The 17916-nt window shown below is 36.7% G+C and overlaps 1 protein-coding gene across 7 annotated transcripts in view; it reads left to right on the top strand.

Annotated features, from left to right (window-relative positions):
• Plch1 (phospholipase C eta 1) overlaps positions 1-17916 on the top strand; it is a 173902-nt gene that overhangs the window by 102441 nt on the left and 53545 nt on the right. For all 7 annotated transcript variants that reach the window (XM_045131687.1, XM_045131690.1, XM_045131689.1 and 4 more), the window contains 4 exons: positions 2548-2641; positions 4607-4810; positions 9473-9593; positions 13780-13951. In XM_045131687.1, the coding sequence (XP_044987622.1) occupies positions 2548-2641; positions 4607-4810; positions 9473-9593; positions 13780-13951 (591 nt within the window). The remainder of the gene's footprint in view (positions 1-2547; positions 2642-4606; positions 4811-9472; positions 9594-13779; positions 13952-17916) is intronic.

Here is a 17916-nt window from a genome sequence, read left to right as displayed (position 1 = left end):
ACCATAAATTTTCTGCCTGGCTAAATCTTCCAAAATTAAAACATAAAATAAAATTCATAGAATAGATAACAAGCACATGCAAAATATAAACAAGTAATTTAATTCCTATAAATTAAAGTGACCGAATAAAATCAGGACAAAAAATGAATATTCTAGAATCCAGACATCCTGTATGATGGTACCATTATAAAGGAAGAAATAGAATTTAGATGTTATTTTTAGCCTCTGGTATATGAAAAAGAAGTAATGAGAAACCCTTAGCATCATCAGGAGGAATGTATGGTAGGTACATTAAAACTCAACTAAATGAATAGAAATCCCCCTTTTTAAAAATGCAAATTTTAAATACATTTGCTGTTATGCAACATATTTGGAAAACAAAGCATTATAAACACTGTGTGCTTTTTCAAATTGGCAAAAACCAGACATATAGCAGGTTTAAATGTTATTAAATAGACTGTTTAGAAAAAGCGGAATTCACTAAAATATAAGTATTAAACTTAAGAGGCAATAGAAACTTAGAGGAATATTATTGATATATGAGAACTGGCTCAAATGATTAGCTTTCTCTACCATTATTCATTATTGATTTTAAATGTCTCAGATTGAAAATGGATCTTTTAATCAAAATATTATTTTGTTTTTCTTATCAGTATTGCTGAGAATCAGACTTTGGTACTTACATTTGTTAGGCAAGTGCTTTACTATTGAGCTATAGCCTCATTCCCTGAGTCCTATCGTATTCTTTATATTGGAATTTAGAGAAATTATTCTTGATGAGTTTATATTCTCCAGTGATGCTAAATGTGTAATGTTCAGGCAAGAACCTTGAGACTGACAATAATAGTAGTATATTATTGTCATACTACCTTTTTTTTTTAAAAAAAAAGTTTTTACATTCATTTTTATTTATTTATTTGAGAGTGACAGAGAGAGAAAGAGGCAGATAGAGAGAGAGCGAGAATGGGCGCGCCAGGGCTTCCAGCCACTGCAAACGAACTCCAGATGCGTGCGCCCCCTTGTGCATCTGGCTAACCTGGGTCCTGGGGAATCAAGCCTTGAACCGGGGTCCTTAGGCTTCACAGGCAAGCACTTAACCGCTAAGCCATTTCTCCAGCCCTGTCATACTACCTTTTTAATGCTATAAAACATTCCCACAAGTATGAATTCATTGAATCTTCACAACTGGCCTATGTGGTAAGCCATCTAGAAAGGATGTGAGTTATTTAAAGTCATACTGTTGATAATATGAGTTAATTGATTTGAACATAAGCCATCTAGTTCCTGAGTTCTTCATTATATTACTTGTCTCAGCTAGCTTTCTATTTCTATTTTCCTTTACTAACCTTTGTGTTCTTGGATCCCTGTAGCACACTGTTGAGTGGGAGATTCGATAAATCTGCACACGCACAGGATAGAATGACTTAGAAACATTCTCTTTTCATAGGGAATACTGTTGAGTGGGAGATTTGATAAATCTGCACACGCACAGGATAGAATGACTTAGAAACATTCTCTTTTCATAGGGAATACTGTTGAGTGGGAGATTCGGTAAATCTGCACACGCACAGGATAGAATGACTTAGAAACATTCTCTTTTCATAGGGAATACTGTTGAGTGGGAGATTCGATAAATCTGCACACGCACAGGATAGAATGACTTAGAAACATTCTCTTTTCATAGGGAATACTGATGAGTGGGAGATTCGATAAATCTGCACACGCACAGGATAGAATGACAGAAACATTCTATTTTCATAGGGAATACTGTTGAGTGGGAGATTCGATAAATCTGCACACACACAGGATAGAATGACTTAGAAACATTCTATTTTCATAGGGAATACTGTTGAGTGGGAGATTCGCTAAATATGCACACACAGGATAGAATGACTTAGAAACATTCTCTTTTCATAGGGAATAGTTTATATACATATACATATACATATACATATACATATACATATATATGGCATAATTTAGTTTTATATAAAACATTTACTTTGCAGGTGTATACTATATAAGGAATGTGTTTTTGCAATGGATTTGCATAAATTATTGATATTATTTCTTCATGTAGAACATTTGTCTCATAGTTGAAAGTCTGTTCCATAGTTGAAGGGCTGTTTCATAGTTGAAGGGCTTTCTATGTCCACTGAATAAATTGGAAAGTTATATAGGAAGGTTAAGATTGTAATTGCTCTCTAAAGATAAAAGAAAGTTATACTGCTAATCTCAAACACTGCTCATATAAGCACTGTATCAAGAATGCTGTAGGGCTGGAGAGATTGGTTAGTGGTTAAGGTTCTTGTTTGCAAAGCCTAAGGACCTCAGTTTGATTGTCCAGTACCTATGTAAAGCCAGATATATAGGGTGGTGCATGCATCTGGAGAGCATTTGCAGAGGCTAGAAGCCTTGGTGTGCCTTTCTCTCTCTCAGAAAATAAAATATTTTTAAAAAGAATACCCTAGAAATCATTGCATGTCACAGTCAGTTGAGACATTTCATGACATTGCATGTACTTTATTACTGTTCTGTTTTGCTTAGATGAGTAATGTAACAACAGAATACTGCATTGACATCATAAAGAAGTTTGAAGTTTCAGAAGAAAATAAAGTTAAAAATGTTCTTGGAATAGAAGGTAAAGTAGCTAATACTTTTAATTTTTCGTTGTTTAGATTCAGTCTGCTAAATTAATTTCCAACACAAAGTTTAGGAGGTAAAATGAAGTGCCATTCGTGGGATTACAAGTAATTCAAACAAAGCCCACAAATCACATATTTTCTAACAAAGTACAGGCTCTGATGTTTGCTTTTCCCTTATTTTTGCAATGCCCTTTGAGCTACTACTGTGAATGATGGATGTCAAGAAATATTTTTTTCTTAAATGTATAATTTTTGAAGATAATCTTATCTTGATGATTACAGCACAGGAAAGTTTGACCTGTAATAAGTAAATTAGACTTGAAAGTAAACACATTTGCTTATAAAATATTAGAAAGAGGGCTTATTTTTCCTAATCAATAGTATTATAGAAACTGCAAGAACCTGAAGTGTTAAAACAATTACCTTTTTTTATAGTTGAGGAAAGAAAGACCAAAAGAAATTAAATAATTTACCTAGAGTTATAAACTCAGAATCTAGTTTCTAGGATGTTATACATAAATAATATAGTTTAAATATATCTACTTGTTTGCAGAAGTTATATGCATTTAAAATGTGTTGGGAAATAAATTGCAGTCTGCAATCCAAGAGGAAGTTTTCCCAAGCAGAACAGATACTTTTAATTAAAGACCACTGGAACTCCTGACTTCCTGAAAAAGTATCAAAATCTATGACTGCTCTTATCTTTTGTATGTGTGTGTGTAGGACGTTATATGTGTGTATGCACATTCATGTGTATGTGGATGTACATGCATATATGTGCATGTGGAGGCCAGAAATTGAGATCTGTTGCTTTTTTCAATCACTATCCACTTTATTTTTTTATATTTATTTATTTATTTTTATGCGAGAGTGACAGCGAGAGGGGGGGGGGAGAGAGAGAGAGAGAGAGAGAAGAGAATGGATGCGGTAGAGCCTCCAGCCACTGCAAACAAACTTCAGACTCATATTTCACTATGTACATCTGGCTTCTGTGGGTACTAGGGAATCAAACATGAGTCTTAAGGTTTCACAGGCAAGTGTTTTAACTGCTAAGCCATCTCTCCAGCCACTTTATTTTTTGAGACAGGGTCTTTTACTGAACCTAACCTCCTAATTTGGCTAGACTGTCTAGTCATCAAGCCTCAGGGATCTCTTGTCACTGCCTCCCCAGTGCTAGAATTGCAGGCACTCATTGTAGTTTCACATGGGTGCTGGGCTGATGTTCCTTTTGTGTGTCAGGTCATGACCCCAGCATTGATATTACCACTCTTTATTGTATACCACCAATATTTGCTGTTCCTATAATTGCAAGCAGAGATGGATAGAGACAGAGTCAAGACAGAGAATGAGAGAGTGGGCGTTGGGCACACCAGGGCCTCTTGCTGCTGCGAATGAGCTCCAGATACTCTAGATGCATGTGTCATTTGGTGCATCTGGCTTTACATGGATACTGGGAAATAGATCCTGGGTCTTTAGGCTTTTCAAACAAGCATCTTAACTGCTCAGCCATTTCTCCAGAACCAATGCATAACTTTTGATATGTTACCTTACTGTAGACATTGTCTGAACTACTTTCAAGATCACCTTAATATCTCATCAGTTGTTGGTTGATCAAGGTACCACTTGGAATAAATGTAGCTATAACACATCACTGGTCTCCCATGAAGTCACAATGCATAAGCATAGCTTGAGTTTAGTAGTTACTAAATGGCTTTGCTATGACACCTCCATCTGCAAGATTCCTAAAAAGTCAATTTATTTTTCCGTAAGTGACCACTTACCAAAGTCATATTTCAGTTTCTTTTTAATGTCAAGTCAATCTCTTATTGCCACATTGTCTCTATGAAAGATGTTCTGGTAATTGCTGTGAATATTCTTTGTCCTTTTTTTTTTTTTTTGTCTCTGTTGGTTAATTAGATATTCTTTGAGGGCTATAGCACTTCACTCTCTTTCTTTCAAAGGCTTCACAAACTTCATGCGTAGTCCTGCTTGTGATATTTTTAACCCATTACACCACGAAGTGTACCAAGACATGGATCAGCCCCTCTGCAACTACTTTATTGCTTCCTCTCACAACACATACCTGACTGGGGACCAGCTCCTTTCTCAGTCCAAAGTGGATATGTATGCACGGGTGCTACAAGAGGGTTGTCGCTGTGTGGAAGGTATGTGGAATTTGAACTTTGGTGAGATTGGTTAACAAGCCCTCTAAGTAAGGAGGGCCTAAAACTTGTATGTCTTTAATTAGAGATATTTGTCCAATTACTGTGAATTCACTCATAATTTTTGATACTCTTTGTCTCCTCCTTATTTTTCAATCAGGAGGGACATAGAAATGTACCAATAGTTTGGAAACATGTCTTGAATTGATGAAAAATTGTGTCTAAACTTATACTGTACCTGAGAGATATCTTTTTTTCGTTTTTGGTTTTTTGAGGTAGGGTCTCACTCTAGCTCAGGCTGATCTGGAATTCACTATGTAGTCTCAGGGTGGCCTTAAACTCACAGTGATCCTCCTACCTTTGCCTTCCAAGTGCTTGGATGAAAGGTGTGTGCTACCACACCCGATTCTGAGAGATATTTTTAATTAAAATGGCAAAAATAGTTTAGGAGAGTTATTACCATCTGCCAACATTTACGAAATACTTAGTGGATTTTGGGTGATGATACAGATATAAATAAGGCATTGTATCTGTCTTTGAAGAGCCCTCTTTCATTGCTGGGGGGCATGTACATAGAAATATTAGTATGATGTGACAATTCCATCAGTTGAGCCATAGTTGTGGAATAAGAGTAGTAGTGTAAAAAATAGAGTGAGGCAAATTCAATGAGAAATTAAGCAGGCTAGTCTCAGGTATCAGAGGTTTAAGACTGAGGTAATTTTAGCTTTGGCATTTGGTAATGGGGCCAGTGAGGAATCCCCCTCACCTGTCTAAAAGAAGGTTTTATTGTGGCTCACTGTTTGAAGGTGTATTATTCATCTTGTCAGGGAAAATATAGTGGTAGAAGTTCAAGGTTGCTTGTCTTATTGTGTCTTTAGTCAGGAAACAGAGTGTTGTTGCTTAGCTCACTTTCTCACTTTTCCCCATTTCATTCAGTCTGAGCTCTGATCCCAGGAGTTGGTGGAAACCATATATTTTTGCAGGGTGTGGGGGGGACTTCCCTCCTCAGTTAAACCACAGATGTGCCCAAATGTGTAGCTCATTAATGTCTTAGCTGTTTTCTAATTCAGTCAAGTTGACAATTGAAACTAACCATCACAAATTCATCCCTTGTCCACTATATACTGAAACACATCAGTTTCAATTACGATATCCCACCCTTGGCATCTAAAATCTCTCATGTTTATCTAAAATGTGAACTGTATTTAGGTCATCTGTAAGATTCTCCAAAGTCTCTTACTAGTTTCAACACTATTCAATATCCAAAATTGCTCTGAGGCTTAGGAATTTCTCTTAACTATGAGTTCCCTCTTAACGATCAGACCAGTGACAAACTCTGAAATCCAGTAGGGTAAACACCAAACTTTGCACCTGTACTGGTTTAACATTTAGGGGGTTTTGTGGCATTATATGGGTTCCAATAGGCTTCAGTGGCCCTGCCCCTAAAGCTCTGTTGTTAAGTACATTTGTCATTTCTTTATTAAAAATATTTTTATTTATTAGCATGGGGAAGAGAGAGGGATAAAAATAAAAAAAGGAGAGAGAGAAAGCATGCCCCAGGGCCTCTAGCTGCTACAAATGAATTCCAGATGCCTGTATCACTTTGTGCATCTGGCTTTACATGGGTACTGGAGAACTGAACCCTGGAGGTTAAGCTTTGCAGGCAAGAGGTTTAACTACTAAGCCATCTCTCCAGCCCTGGCCTTTCTTGAGTTGGCTTCATTCCTTGCCTGTAGCTTTCCTCAGTGAACATTTCATAGCTCTGGCATCTCCATTATTCTGTGCTCTTGAAATCTTTACCTTTGTCTCAGTCAACTTCATGTTGCTGTGATGCACTTCTAAACGAGGCAGAAGTTATGGGAGGAAGGGGTTTATTAGAAGCTTATAGATCCAGGAAAAATTCTATAATGGAGGAAGAAACTTGGCCTCCTTTCATAGATCTGCTCAGAGAGAAATACCACTAGCAGTACCACAAGCAAACACACTTCATGAACCCCAGGCAGAGCTCAATCACTCTGCATATGTTTAGATTGGAATTCCAGATCTGCCCACACACCTTAGGGCTGGACCCTAGGATCCACCAACAGTGACATCAAGTTATAAGCTTAAATAAAACCCATGAAGCTAGTGGGGGACATCCATTCAAACTACCACATTCTGCCCCTAGCTCCCAATAGATTCATAGCCATCTCATATTGTATACTATATTTGGTCCAACTTCAAAGGTCCCCATAGTCTTATCTGAGAGATTTTTTTATGATTATCTCTTAGCTGTGACTCCAGTAAAATCAAAACAAGTTATTTGCTTTTAACATACAAAGGCATAGAGTAAACATTTCCAAGAGAAAAAGTGGTACCAGGACATAAGTGGTCCACCATTTAGGAGGTAGGAAGAGCACAGACAAAAAGCAAGGACAATTGAGCAAAAGTGATCACATAGAGCTAAGGGCTGAATCAGAGAAATGCAAATTAAAATCCCTTTGAGATTCATCTCATCCTACTCAGAGTGGTTGGCATTAAGAAAAAATAATAAAAACAAATATTGATGATGTTATGGGGAAAGGGTAACTCTTATTCATTGTTGGTGGGAGTATAATATGGCACAGCAAGAGGTCCTGCTATGCCTACATATCCCTCACTCAAGATAAATAAAAATAGGGTTAGGAGATCCCTTAGCAGTTATGGCACTTGTCTGCAAAGTCAAAGGACCCAGGTTCAATTCCCTGGGACCCTGGTAAGCCAGATGTCTGAAGTTTGTTTGCAGTGGCTGAAGGCCCTGGCATGCCACCATCTTTCTCCCCACTCTCAAATAAATAAATAAAAATAAAATATTTTAAAAAATAAAAATAAAAATAAAATAGAAAATTTCACTGCAACTTGAACCTGGTCATGAACATCACATAGTAAGAAGCTAGTACTGAATTCTAACATAAAACATTAGAAGCTGCCTAGGCAAGGAATTGTTATTCTGCCTATGTTTTAAACATAAGCAAGATAATATTTTCATTCATGACTGACTGTGTGTTAAAGGAGTGGTTTGATGTGGATATAAGGGGAAAAATCAAGCACTGAACTTTCTAATTTACTTTGTATTTTTTGTTTGCATTAATTGTATTATATTTGACTTCATAATTCATATAATGTATTTTGAAAATGTTCATGTCCTTTTACCCTCTCCTATAATCCTCCCTCTCACTACACCCCTTCTTCTTCCCAACTAATCCCCTTTCTACTTTCATGTTTTATATTTATGACCCACTGAGTAAAATTAAGGTTGTGTACATAAGCATAGGTGAGGGAGTTATGAAGTATGGGCAACTTACCAGTGGCTATACCACTGAAGAACATACCACCACCACTACAGCCATGATTAATTGTCAACAGCTATTATGTGAAGATATGATTTTGAGTCCTTCCCCCACCTATTATAACATATTATTGTGCTCAACCATTTGTAAGTAACCATAGTTGTGAATTAATGAGTGTAACTGCCATGTTGTGTCCTCCCTAACCTCTGGCTCTTAACAGTCTTTCTGTCCCCTGTACCTTGCATACACATTAGTAACTTAGTCTTGCCACTTTTGCCAGCTACTTTGCATTTTTTTTTTGCGATATTAGTATATTTATGAGGAACTCTGTTTTACCTTTTCTCCTCCAAGCTGGCACCATAAGTCTGGGTACAAGTTGTTAAAATTATACAATTATGAACTGCTTAACTATGGGGATATGTTTTAGGAAATGTGTTAGGTGATTTCACCAAATCTCTGACTATACATACACAAATCTTAGTGGTGTTGGTCAATCATTCAATATCACTTTTTAAGAACTTTAGTAAGCAAGGTTATGTGAAATCCAGAATACATGTAGATTTTTCAAGCAACAATTTATATATCCATCTTTCTGACATGTGGCTGTGCTATCTTTGGCACATGAAATTTAAAGTTATTACAGAAGAGGAAAGGAGCTAAATGAGAATGGAAGGCAGGTTTCCACTGAAAAGACCTGAAATTGATACACCTTGCTTCTGGTCTCATGTCAGTGGCTATATCCTACTGCAGGGGAAAGCTGGGACCTAGGGGTGAAGCAGTCAGGAACTGCTATAAGATATTTATTACTTAATTTAATGTATATTTACATGCCACCTGCTAGGATGCTGAGTTAAATGTTAAGGAGACTTTCAAACAAGGAGTGACCCTGACATGACCAGAGTTTTAAGAAATGAATCTTATGTAGAATGTAAAACAAATGAAGAAAAACCTTGAATTGGGGAGAATGGTCCAGAAACTGTTGTCTGTTGCTGGGAGCCTATGAAATTGTCCCAGTACATAGAAATGCCCACAGTATCAATAACAATAGCAGGCTACATGCAATGTCATAGCAACTTTTTGGGTATTTCCAACAAAGCTGTTGGTTAATGCTAAGCTTCTTATGAATCTGATTTTTTTAATTTTTTTTGTAAATCATGAGCACTAAGCAAAGACATTATCTGTAGTTTATTTCCTGATAACTGTGCCAGAATGCCCATTTCTTTGTTTTCATATCATTGTTAGATTGTTAAATGTATGATTTCCAACAACAAACTTGAAATAATATATCTAATATTTCTAGAAATATTAAGAAAAAGCAGAGACTTTAGATTGTTTATGAAAGTTCTGTTTTTGACAGTTGACTGTTGGGATGGCCCAGATGGAGAGCCAGTAGTACACCATGGTTACACTCTCACTTCAAAAATCCTCTTCAGAGATGTTGTGGAGACTATCAACAAGCATGCCTTTGTGAAGAATGAGTAAGTAGGGCTGGAGAGGTGGCTTAGTGGTCAAGGCACTTGCCTGAGAAGCCTAAAGACCCAGGTTCAATTCTCCAGGTCCCATGTAAGCCAGATACACATGATGGCGCATGCATGTGGAGTTCATTTGCAGTGGCTGGAGGCCCTGGTGTGCCCATCTTCCCTGCCCTGCCTCTTTCCCTCCCTCTCTCTCAAATAAATAAAATTATATATATAAAGAATGAGTAGATACAAAACACCTGGGAGCCAAGCTCTATGCCTTACCTGTGGAGTGTGTCTGAAATTAACATGATTGTGGAACCATATGCTCTTCTTTGGACTCCACAGCTCCATTTCTACTACCTGGTCCTCCCTCTTTCCCAGCAAACCATTGTGAACAATGGGGTGCTTGTTTTTGCTTTTTTGTGCTCCACTTATTCCTTATCCCATTTGCTCTCATCTTTTCTTCTTTATGATGAGCTTGCAAAGAATAACCTCTATGGGCTGAAGAAGATGGCTTAGTAGTTAAGCGTTTGACTGCAAAGCCAAAGGACCCCAGTATGATTCCCCAGGGCCCAGGTAAGCCAGACGCACAAGGGGGCACATGTGTCTGGAGTTCATTTGCAATGGCTGGAGGCCCTGGTGCACCCATTTTCTCTCTCTTCTCTCTCGCTCTCCTTCTCTGTCTCTCAAATAAATAAATAAAATATATTTAAAAAAGAATAACCTCTAAATTTCTAAACCCACAAACTTAGAAACATTATTATACATTATAAATAGCATTTGATATTACATTATAATACAATAAAATGATGGGTGTCTTGAAGTGTGTCTGGGATATATATATATATATAAGTCATATATACATATGACTTATACACACACACACACACACATACATGTATATATATACACACACACACCCCAGTGCTTATAATTTTGGCTCTCATTTTTGTAGCATTATACCTTCCATAGCTGTTATTGCATTTCTCTCCTTTTGGTCTGTGGCCTTCAATCCTATTTTCTCATTTCTATAATAGTTACTATTTATTAAGACATTGCCCTTGTTCAATTCTTTGATTGTTTAATTAATTCCATGCCTACGAGGTTTTTTTTCCTCCTAACTTTAAGATTCATACAGACAAAAATCTTTATAAACATACATCTGAGAAAGCCACACATCAGATGGAGCCTCCACCCCCCCCCCAATCTGAGCTCAGAAATTATTTCTGCTGAACTTCCATTTACCTCCTACTGTAGTACTTTTTAGTTTGAGGAAGCTGTTCTATTGGTGGTTGAAGCTAGAAATCAGGAGTATTCTAACTCCAACCAACTCCTCTTAATTTTACTTTCTAAATATTCTTGGACTTCATTGCTTTTACTTCATTGTCAATTTCCCTTTGGTTCATCCTCTACAGGGTGCCATAATTTTATTTCTAAAGCCTTCATGATAAAAAAAAAAATCCTTGTTCTGAGCTTCAGGGATGGCTTAGCAGTTAAGGCATTTGCCTGCAAAGCCAAAGGATCCAGGTTTGATTCCCCAGGACCCACATTAGCCAGATGCACAAGGGGGCACATGAGTCTGGAGTTTGTTTGCAATGGCTGGACGCTCTGGCATGCCCATTCTATCTCTCTCTCTATATATTTATCTATCAAATAAATAAATAAAATGATTTTTTAATCCATGTCCTATATTCCTTTCTGACATGTCTTCATGCTCTTTAAAGCATGGCTGCTTCCTGCTCTTTAAGTGTCCTGTCCAATATTGTCCCACAGAGACAACATTTTCTATCAATTACTGCCTTTCATCTTCTCCAGGGAGCCTGGAGATTTTACTGCTCTACATCTTCACATATGCTGTTCTCTCTGCCTGGAATACCCTTCCCATCATGCAAGCCACATGGTTCATTTTTATCCCACAAAATTATATAAGCACTGCTCTGTTGGAAAATATATTGACCCACTAGCTAACTTACCTACTCTTTCTCCATATTTACCAATATATTGTTAAATTACCTATTAATTCTGTGTCATGGTAAGCTTATTGAAAATATGGGTGAGGGCTGGAGAGATGGTTTAGTGGTTACGAAACTTGCCTGCAAAGCCAAAGGACCCAGGTTTGATTCCCCAGCACCTATGCAAGCCTGATGTACAAGGTGGCTCATGTGTCTGGAGTTCATTTGCAGTGGTTGTAGAACCTGGCATGCCCATTCTCTCTCTTTCTATCTCTCTCTCTTCTCTCTCCCTCTTTCTCACTCTCAAATAAATAAATAAAATATAAAAGTGGGTGATATCTTAATCATTTCTTATTTATTTCTTGTTGCTTAGAAGGTACCCTTAGTATACCAAGCTTACAAGAAAGGATTTTTGAATGAAACAAGCAAATTAAAATTACAGATGTAGCTGGGTGTGGTGGTACATGCCTTTAATCCCAACACTCAGGAGGCTGAGGTTGAAGGATCACTATAAGTTTAGGTCAGCCTGAGATGAAGAATGAAATTTAGGTCAACCTGGGCTAGAGTGAAACTCTACCTTGAAAAACAAACTCCCTCCCCCCCCAAAAAAAAGAAAACCATAAAAATTAATAAAATTAATTAGAAGTTAGTAGCCTTTAAAATTCCCAATATTTGTTTTTATAATTAACCACTATGTTAAAATGCTATTCTACTAAGAGATTCTCCTTGCATAACAGATGGGGACTTATGGTAACTTTTACATGGATGAGTCATGTGTACTAAATTCTAATTAGTCTTCACAACCCTGATTTCCACTAGTGTTGAATGTCTGTATTTTCCAACATATGGGATAGTTCACTGAGATGGTCTGCCACTGATATACCTTAGAGGATCCTTTGGTAATTTGAATGTTGACTTCAAATTTGGAAACTCTTAGAACACATGTACTTTAAGTGAATTATATTTCATATACTCATTTAGGACATTAAATAAATTGACCTTTTCTTTTCTTTCTTAAGCTTCAGTTGTTTATTTTCACAAAGATTTCTGGAGTTTGGCACTGTCATCATTTTAAACTAGATAATTGTTGTATGGAACTGTCTAGTACACTGTAAGATATTTAACAGCAACATTGGCTCCACTCAACAAATGTCATCAGAACTCCCAAATTGTGCCACCAAAAATGTCTTCAGACATTGACAAATATCTGTTGGCAGAAAGTGGTCAAATTCACCTCCCCATTGAGAATAATAGCTTTCCTCTAAGTATCATTAGACACTAATTGGATTTTTTTGATTTTTGATAAGTGATTAATAATATAAATTTTTAGTGTTAAAACTTGTGATGGGACATGGGATGAGCTGGGTTTGCCTACTTGGTGTTCTTTTGTCTTCTCTATGTTAGAATATGAATAGCAAACAGAATATAGTTAATTACCAAATCAACATCAGTCATAAAGGTTCATCTGTACTATAACCTCAAGCATCAGGATTTAATTTAAAGAAATCATTCCCATATGAGTCCAGAGAAAGATTTTACTTCACATAAACATATTAGGCAGCTAAAATACCAGTTTGTATGTTTGGAAAGATATATTGCACATTATTTCTGGAGATATGTGATAGAAAGAAAGAAAATATTTATAAATCTGAATTTGAAATATTTCCTTATTCTGAAGAAAAAAAATTGGAGAGAATGTAACTGACTCTTTTTGCTTTGGCCACCAACCTCTCAGACTGTTTTTGGTAACCATCTTACATTTCTATACAGAAGCTTGCATATCAGAGGATGAATGCCTGGCTTCTTGTTTTAATTCTAAATATTGGTTTTCAAACTGGAAACCTAATTTTTTTTAGAGTAAATAACTGAATTTAGTGATAGGCAGCAATCTCTTAAATTTATCTACACTTGAGTAAATAAGAATATATTAGAAATTTTCTTACCTCAGGCTTCTCATTTGTCTTAAGATATTCTTTTAAAAACACTCTCCATTTTTTACCATGTACTAAATATTAAACTATTATTCTGGATAGGTTAGTATTTGTTTAATCATTATGCCTAGTTGGACATATTTGCTCAGAGGAATTGTTAACTGCATCTCTAATATTTCTTATTTTACCAGCATTTTAGTCATTATTAGCATTGCCGGTGCTATCACTAAGATGGTAAGCGTGCAATAATACAGAATCATTTTCCAATACCCTGCAAGTTGCCTATGTTTGATGCCCTTAGTACTGTGGCTGTTTTCTTAGGTTTCCAGTTATATTGTCTATTGAGAATCACTGCAGTATCCAGCAGCAAAGGAAGATTGCTCAGTACCTGAAAGGAATATTCCAAGACAAGCTGGACATCTCATCTATAGACACAGCAGAGTGCAAACAGCTTCCAAGTCCTCAGAGTTTGAAAGGCAAAATCCTAGTGAAGGTAATTATTTCAAGGAATTCTGCCAGAGGCATTAATGATCAGCTAAGTCTTTCCTCCTGTATTGACAACTTTTCCTCCCCTTTAAGCTCCCTGCTTTAAAAGGCAAATAATAGGGCTGGAGAGCTGGCTTAGCGGTTAAGCGCTTGCCTGTGAAGCCTAAGGACCCCGGTTCGAGGCTCGGTTCCCCAGGTCCCACGTTAGCCAGATGCACAAGGGGGCGCACGCGTCTGGAGTTCGTTTGCAGTGGCTGGAGGCCCTGGCGCGCCCATTCTCTCCCTCTCCCTCTATCTGTCTTTCTCTCTATGTCTGTCGCTCTCAAATAAATAAATAAAAAATGAACAAAAAAAATTAAAAAGGCAAATAATAATAAATAATTAGAGTAAATACATGTGAAAGATTATCTAGATCTGTATGTGTATTTTATTTCAGCTTATAGTCATACCTTCAGTGGAAAAATATTGCTGAATGACTAGATGGTTGGGGATTTGTTTTATGAGCATCAATACAGTGTAAGACTAAGCTAAATATATAATATTTTAGTGTAGAAGACTTTCACTGGAAATGTGTGTATGAGAATGTGAGGTGCAAGAAAGGAGAATTTTCTCTTATTCTATATCTGAAAGTATGTTGTTTAGATTCTTTTCTCATATTTTAAGCTCCAATAACTGTCTGTCAGAAGAAAAAATCCTTTATGGTTGACCAGTCTTAGTTATGTAAGAGAGAAACACTTGCTTCAAACAAGAATACAGGCACAGACATACTGCCCCAGAGGACTCTTGTGTAGATGGAAGTAGAGTTAGATTAACAAAATGACGTTTCATCAACAGATTTTCTGAGGGAGAAAACTTACTATATTGCATATTATTAATGTAAATAGTCAGAAAGATAATTTCTTGTGTTTTCTGATACATGGCTTTGTGATTTCACTGAAACAAGTGACTTTTTAACAAAACCTTGTGTGGTTGCATTGTTTGAGATTAACAATTTATAGAACAGAACAGTAGTCTGGTTATATTTTACTTAACTGGGGTACTTAGCACATAGAAGTAGGTAAGTGAAGGAAGCAATGTGTTTCATTGGCTTGAAGGGAGGGTAGCACACTGAAAATAGATAAAGTAGTAATCATCAGAATTAGTGAGCCCCTAGGCATTTGTATGTATAAATGCATTTTGAATAAAAGCTCCAGATAACACAACAGTGAATTCAAGTTCAGTTTGCTTAAGTCTTATTAAAGGTAACTGCTATGTTAGAAACTGATTTCTAGGAAATGTTACCTTTGTAGTACTGTAAACATTTCTATGTTTACTAATATTCCTTGGTCAGCAGTCAGGATATTAAATGTAGTCTAAGTTTATTTGATTGAAATATTTCCTTTGGTACTATGGACCTTAAGTGGATATATGATATGAACTAATTAAGTAAGTTGACTTTCCATCATTTGGCACAAGATATCTCCAGGCTTATAAACACCAGGATGAACCAGGGGCAAAAGAGGCCATCGTTGAAAGGGCTGGCACAGTGTAATCTGCAGATATTTCCCATGCATCTGAGACTCACTTGTAATCAGTAATATTTCTTAGATGTTAAGGAGGAAGTTTGACATGTGGCATATATCTTTATCCTAGCACTCAAGTGGCTGAGATAGGGTTATGAGTCTAAGGCCAGCAGGGTTATAAAAAGAATCTGTCTTAACAAATAAGAAAAATAAATCTAAATCTTTTTTCTTTAGAAAATAGATTGTTCTTTGTATCAGCATGTTCACATTTATAGCAACATCAAGAGGACTGATGTTCTTGTGTGCCTTTGGATTCAGAGCTGTCTTTCATCCTGGACATCATTGAAATGGCTACTTGTCATTTATGATGTCCACTTGTTGTTTTTCTTTTTTTTAAAAAAATTTTTTTTAAATTAATTAATTTATTTATTTGAGAGAGACAGACACAGAGAGAAAGACAGATAGAGAGAGAGAGAGAGAGAGAGAATGGGCACGCCAGAGCTTCCAGCCTTTGCAAACGAACTCCAGACGCGTGCGCCCCCTTGTGCATCTGGCTAACGTGGGACCTGGGGAACTGAGCCTCAAACTGGGGTCCTTAGGCTTCACAGGCAAATGCTTAACCGCTAAGCCATCTCTCCAGCCCTGTTTTTCTTAATATAACTTCATACCTCCAACCAAGCATATAAATGCATTTATCTAAAACATGAAGATATAGATATGTTAAAAAGTTGCTTTTGAACAAACATAGCAATAAATTTCATAAAGGATTCCCAGAAGGCACCTGAGCTATTCTTCACTTAAAACTATTCTGATTAAATTCATGAAGTCACACAAGATTTTACCTCATTTTATTCTTCCACTGTCTTTAGGAGTAACTCCATTTATAAAACATTAGAACAATGCTTTTAGCAGGGTGTGGTGGTACATACCTATATTCCCAGTACTTGGGAAACAAAGGTTAGAGATTTACAATTTCAAGGACTGCTGGGGCTACAGAATGAGACCATGTTTCTAAAAACAAAACAAAACACAAATAAATATCAATGCTCTTTTGCATTGCATTTCTTCCTGCTTGCCTGGATAAAGTATCTTTTGCAAACTAGGAAAATGGAAAGGATAGCAGATAATATGGTCATGAGGGTACAGGATCTGCTAAATAAAATTTAAAAGAAATGATGAGGTGAATATTCTATTTCTTTGTATTCCCTCACCTGTGCCTCTTTTTTTTTTTGTGGGGGGTTGGGGTTTGAGGTAGTATAGTCCAGGCTGACCTGGAATTTACTATGTAGTCTCAGGGTGGCCTTGAACTTACAGTTATCTTCCTACCTCTGCCTCCTGAGTGTTAGGATTAAAGGTGTATGCCACCACGCCTTGCCCACCTCTGCCTCTCTTAAGCACAGGGGAGGTGAAGTTCATGCTGCTACCCTGCCTGCTCTCACTTGCTTGCTGCAGCATCTTTCCAGTTATGATGCTTCAATTGTGTGTGTGGTTTGAGGATTATTGTTCCTAACTTGATGATGGCATGTCTGTTTATTTGTTTTGTTCCAATGAACATTTCTTTTAAATGGCTTGGTTTTTGATGCCTTTCAAAAAATGTGAGTGCTGCCATAATAAAGTGTCTGTGTGCAGGACCATCTTGGTATCTGCCATTGTACCCAACAGAAAGTTGACTCAATAAGTAGTTGATGTTGAGTAAATGAAAGATGGTCATAACTGCATATATAAATGTCTTTAATGTGTCTGGCCACTGCTTAATTGAGTACCTTTTTTCTGGTGTTGTCATGTTGTCTTTGTGAAATGTACTCTAAAATAAAGTAAAATTGACTCAGTTTTTGGGAGCTTCCTAAATTAGTCAGACTTACATGTATTTGAATGTCTTCATTTTTTATTTAAGTATTTTTATATCTTATTTTTATTTATTTGAGAGAATGGGTATGCCAGACCTCTAGCCTCTGAAAATGAAGTCCAGATGCATGTGCCACCTTGTGCATCTGGCTTACATGGATTCTGGGGAGTTGAACCTGAGGCCTTTGGCTTTGTAGACAAGTGCCTTAACTACTAAGCTATCTCTCCATCCCTGAATGTCTTAATTCTGAACTCTGAACTATGAACTATGCTCAACTAGATCCCATCACTTTAGTCTTTTACATAATTTTCTGCAAAATAAGTTTCTAGGACCTGGTAGCTTTGATTCTAAATATAGATTTTATTTTCATTACATAAGTTATTTAATCATTTTTGAAGTTATCACTCTACTGAAACCCCAAGGTCAAGAGCCTTGTGTATCTATGAAATGTAGGAAAACAATCTCTCAATCTCACTCAGATAATATTCTGTCCAGTGAGAAGTTAGCTTGGCTGCCAAGCATGTGAACAGCTTTCTAAGGAATTTTGTGTAGGAGTTTAAAATGCTGGGTATTATTTTTGACCTTTCTTAAAGGAGGAGCTAAATACCCTATCTTCTCTCCTTC

Source organism: Jaculus jaculus, chromosome 12 (genome assembly GCF_020740685.1).
Source record: "Jaculus jaculus isolate mJacJac1 chromosome 12, mJacJac1.mat.Y.cur, whole genome shotgun sequence".
Lineage (NCBI taxonomy): Eukaryota > Metazoa > Chordata > Mammalia > Rodentia > Dipodidae > Jaculus > Jaculus jaculus.
This window is presented reverse-complemented; position numbering and strand designations above follow the sequence as displayed.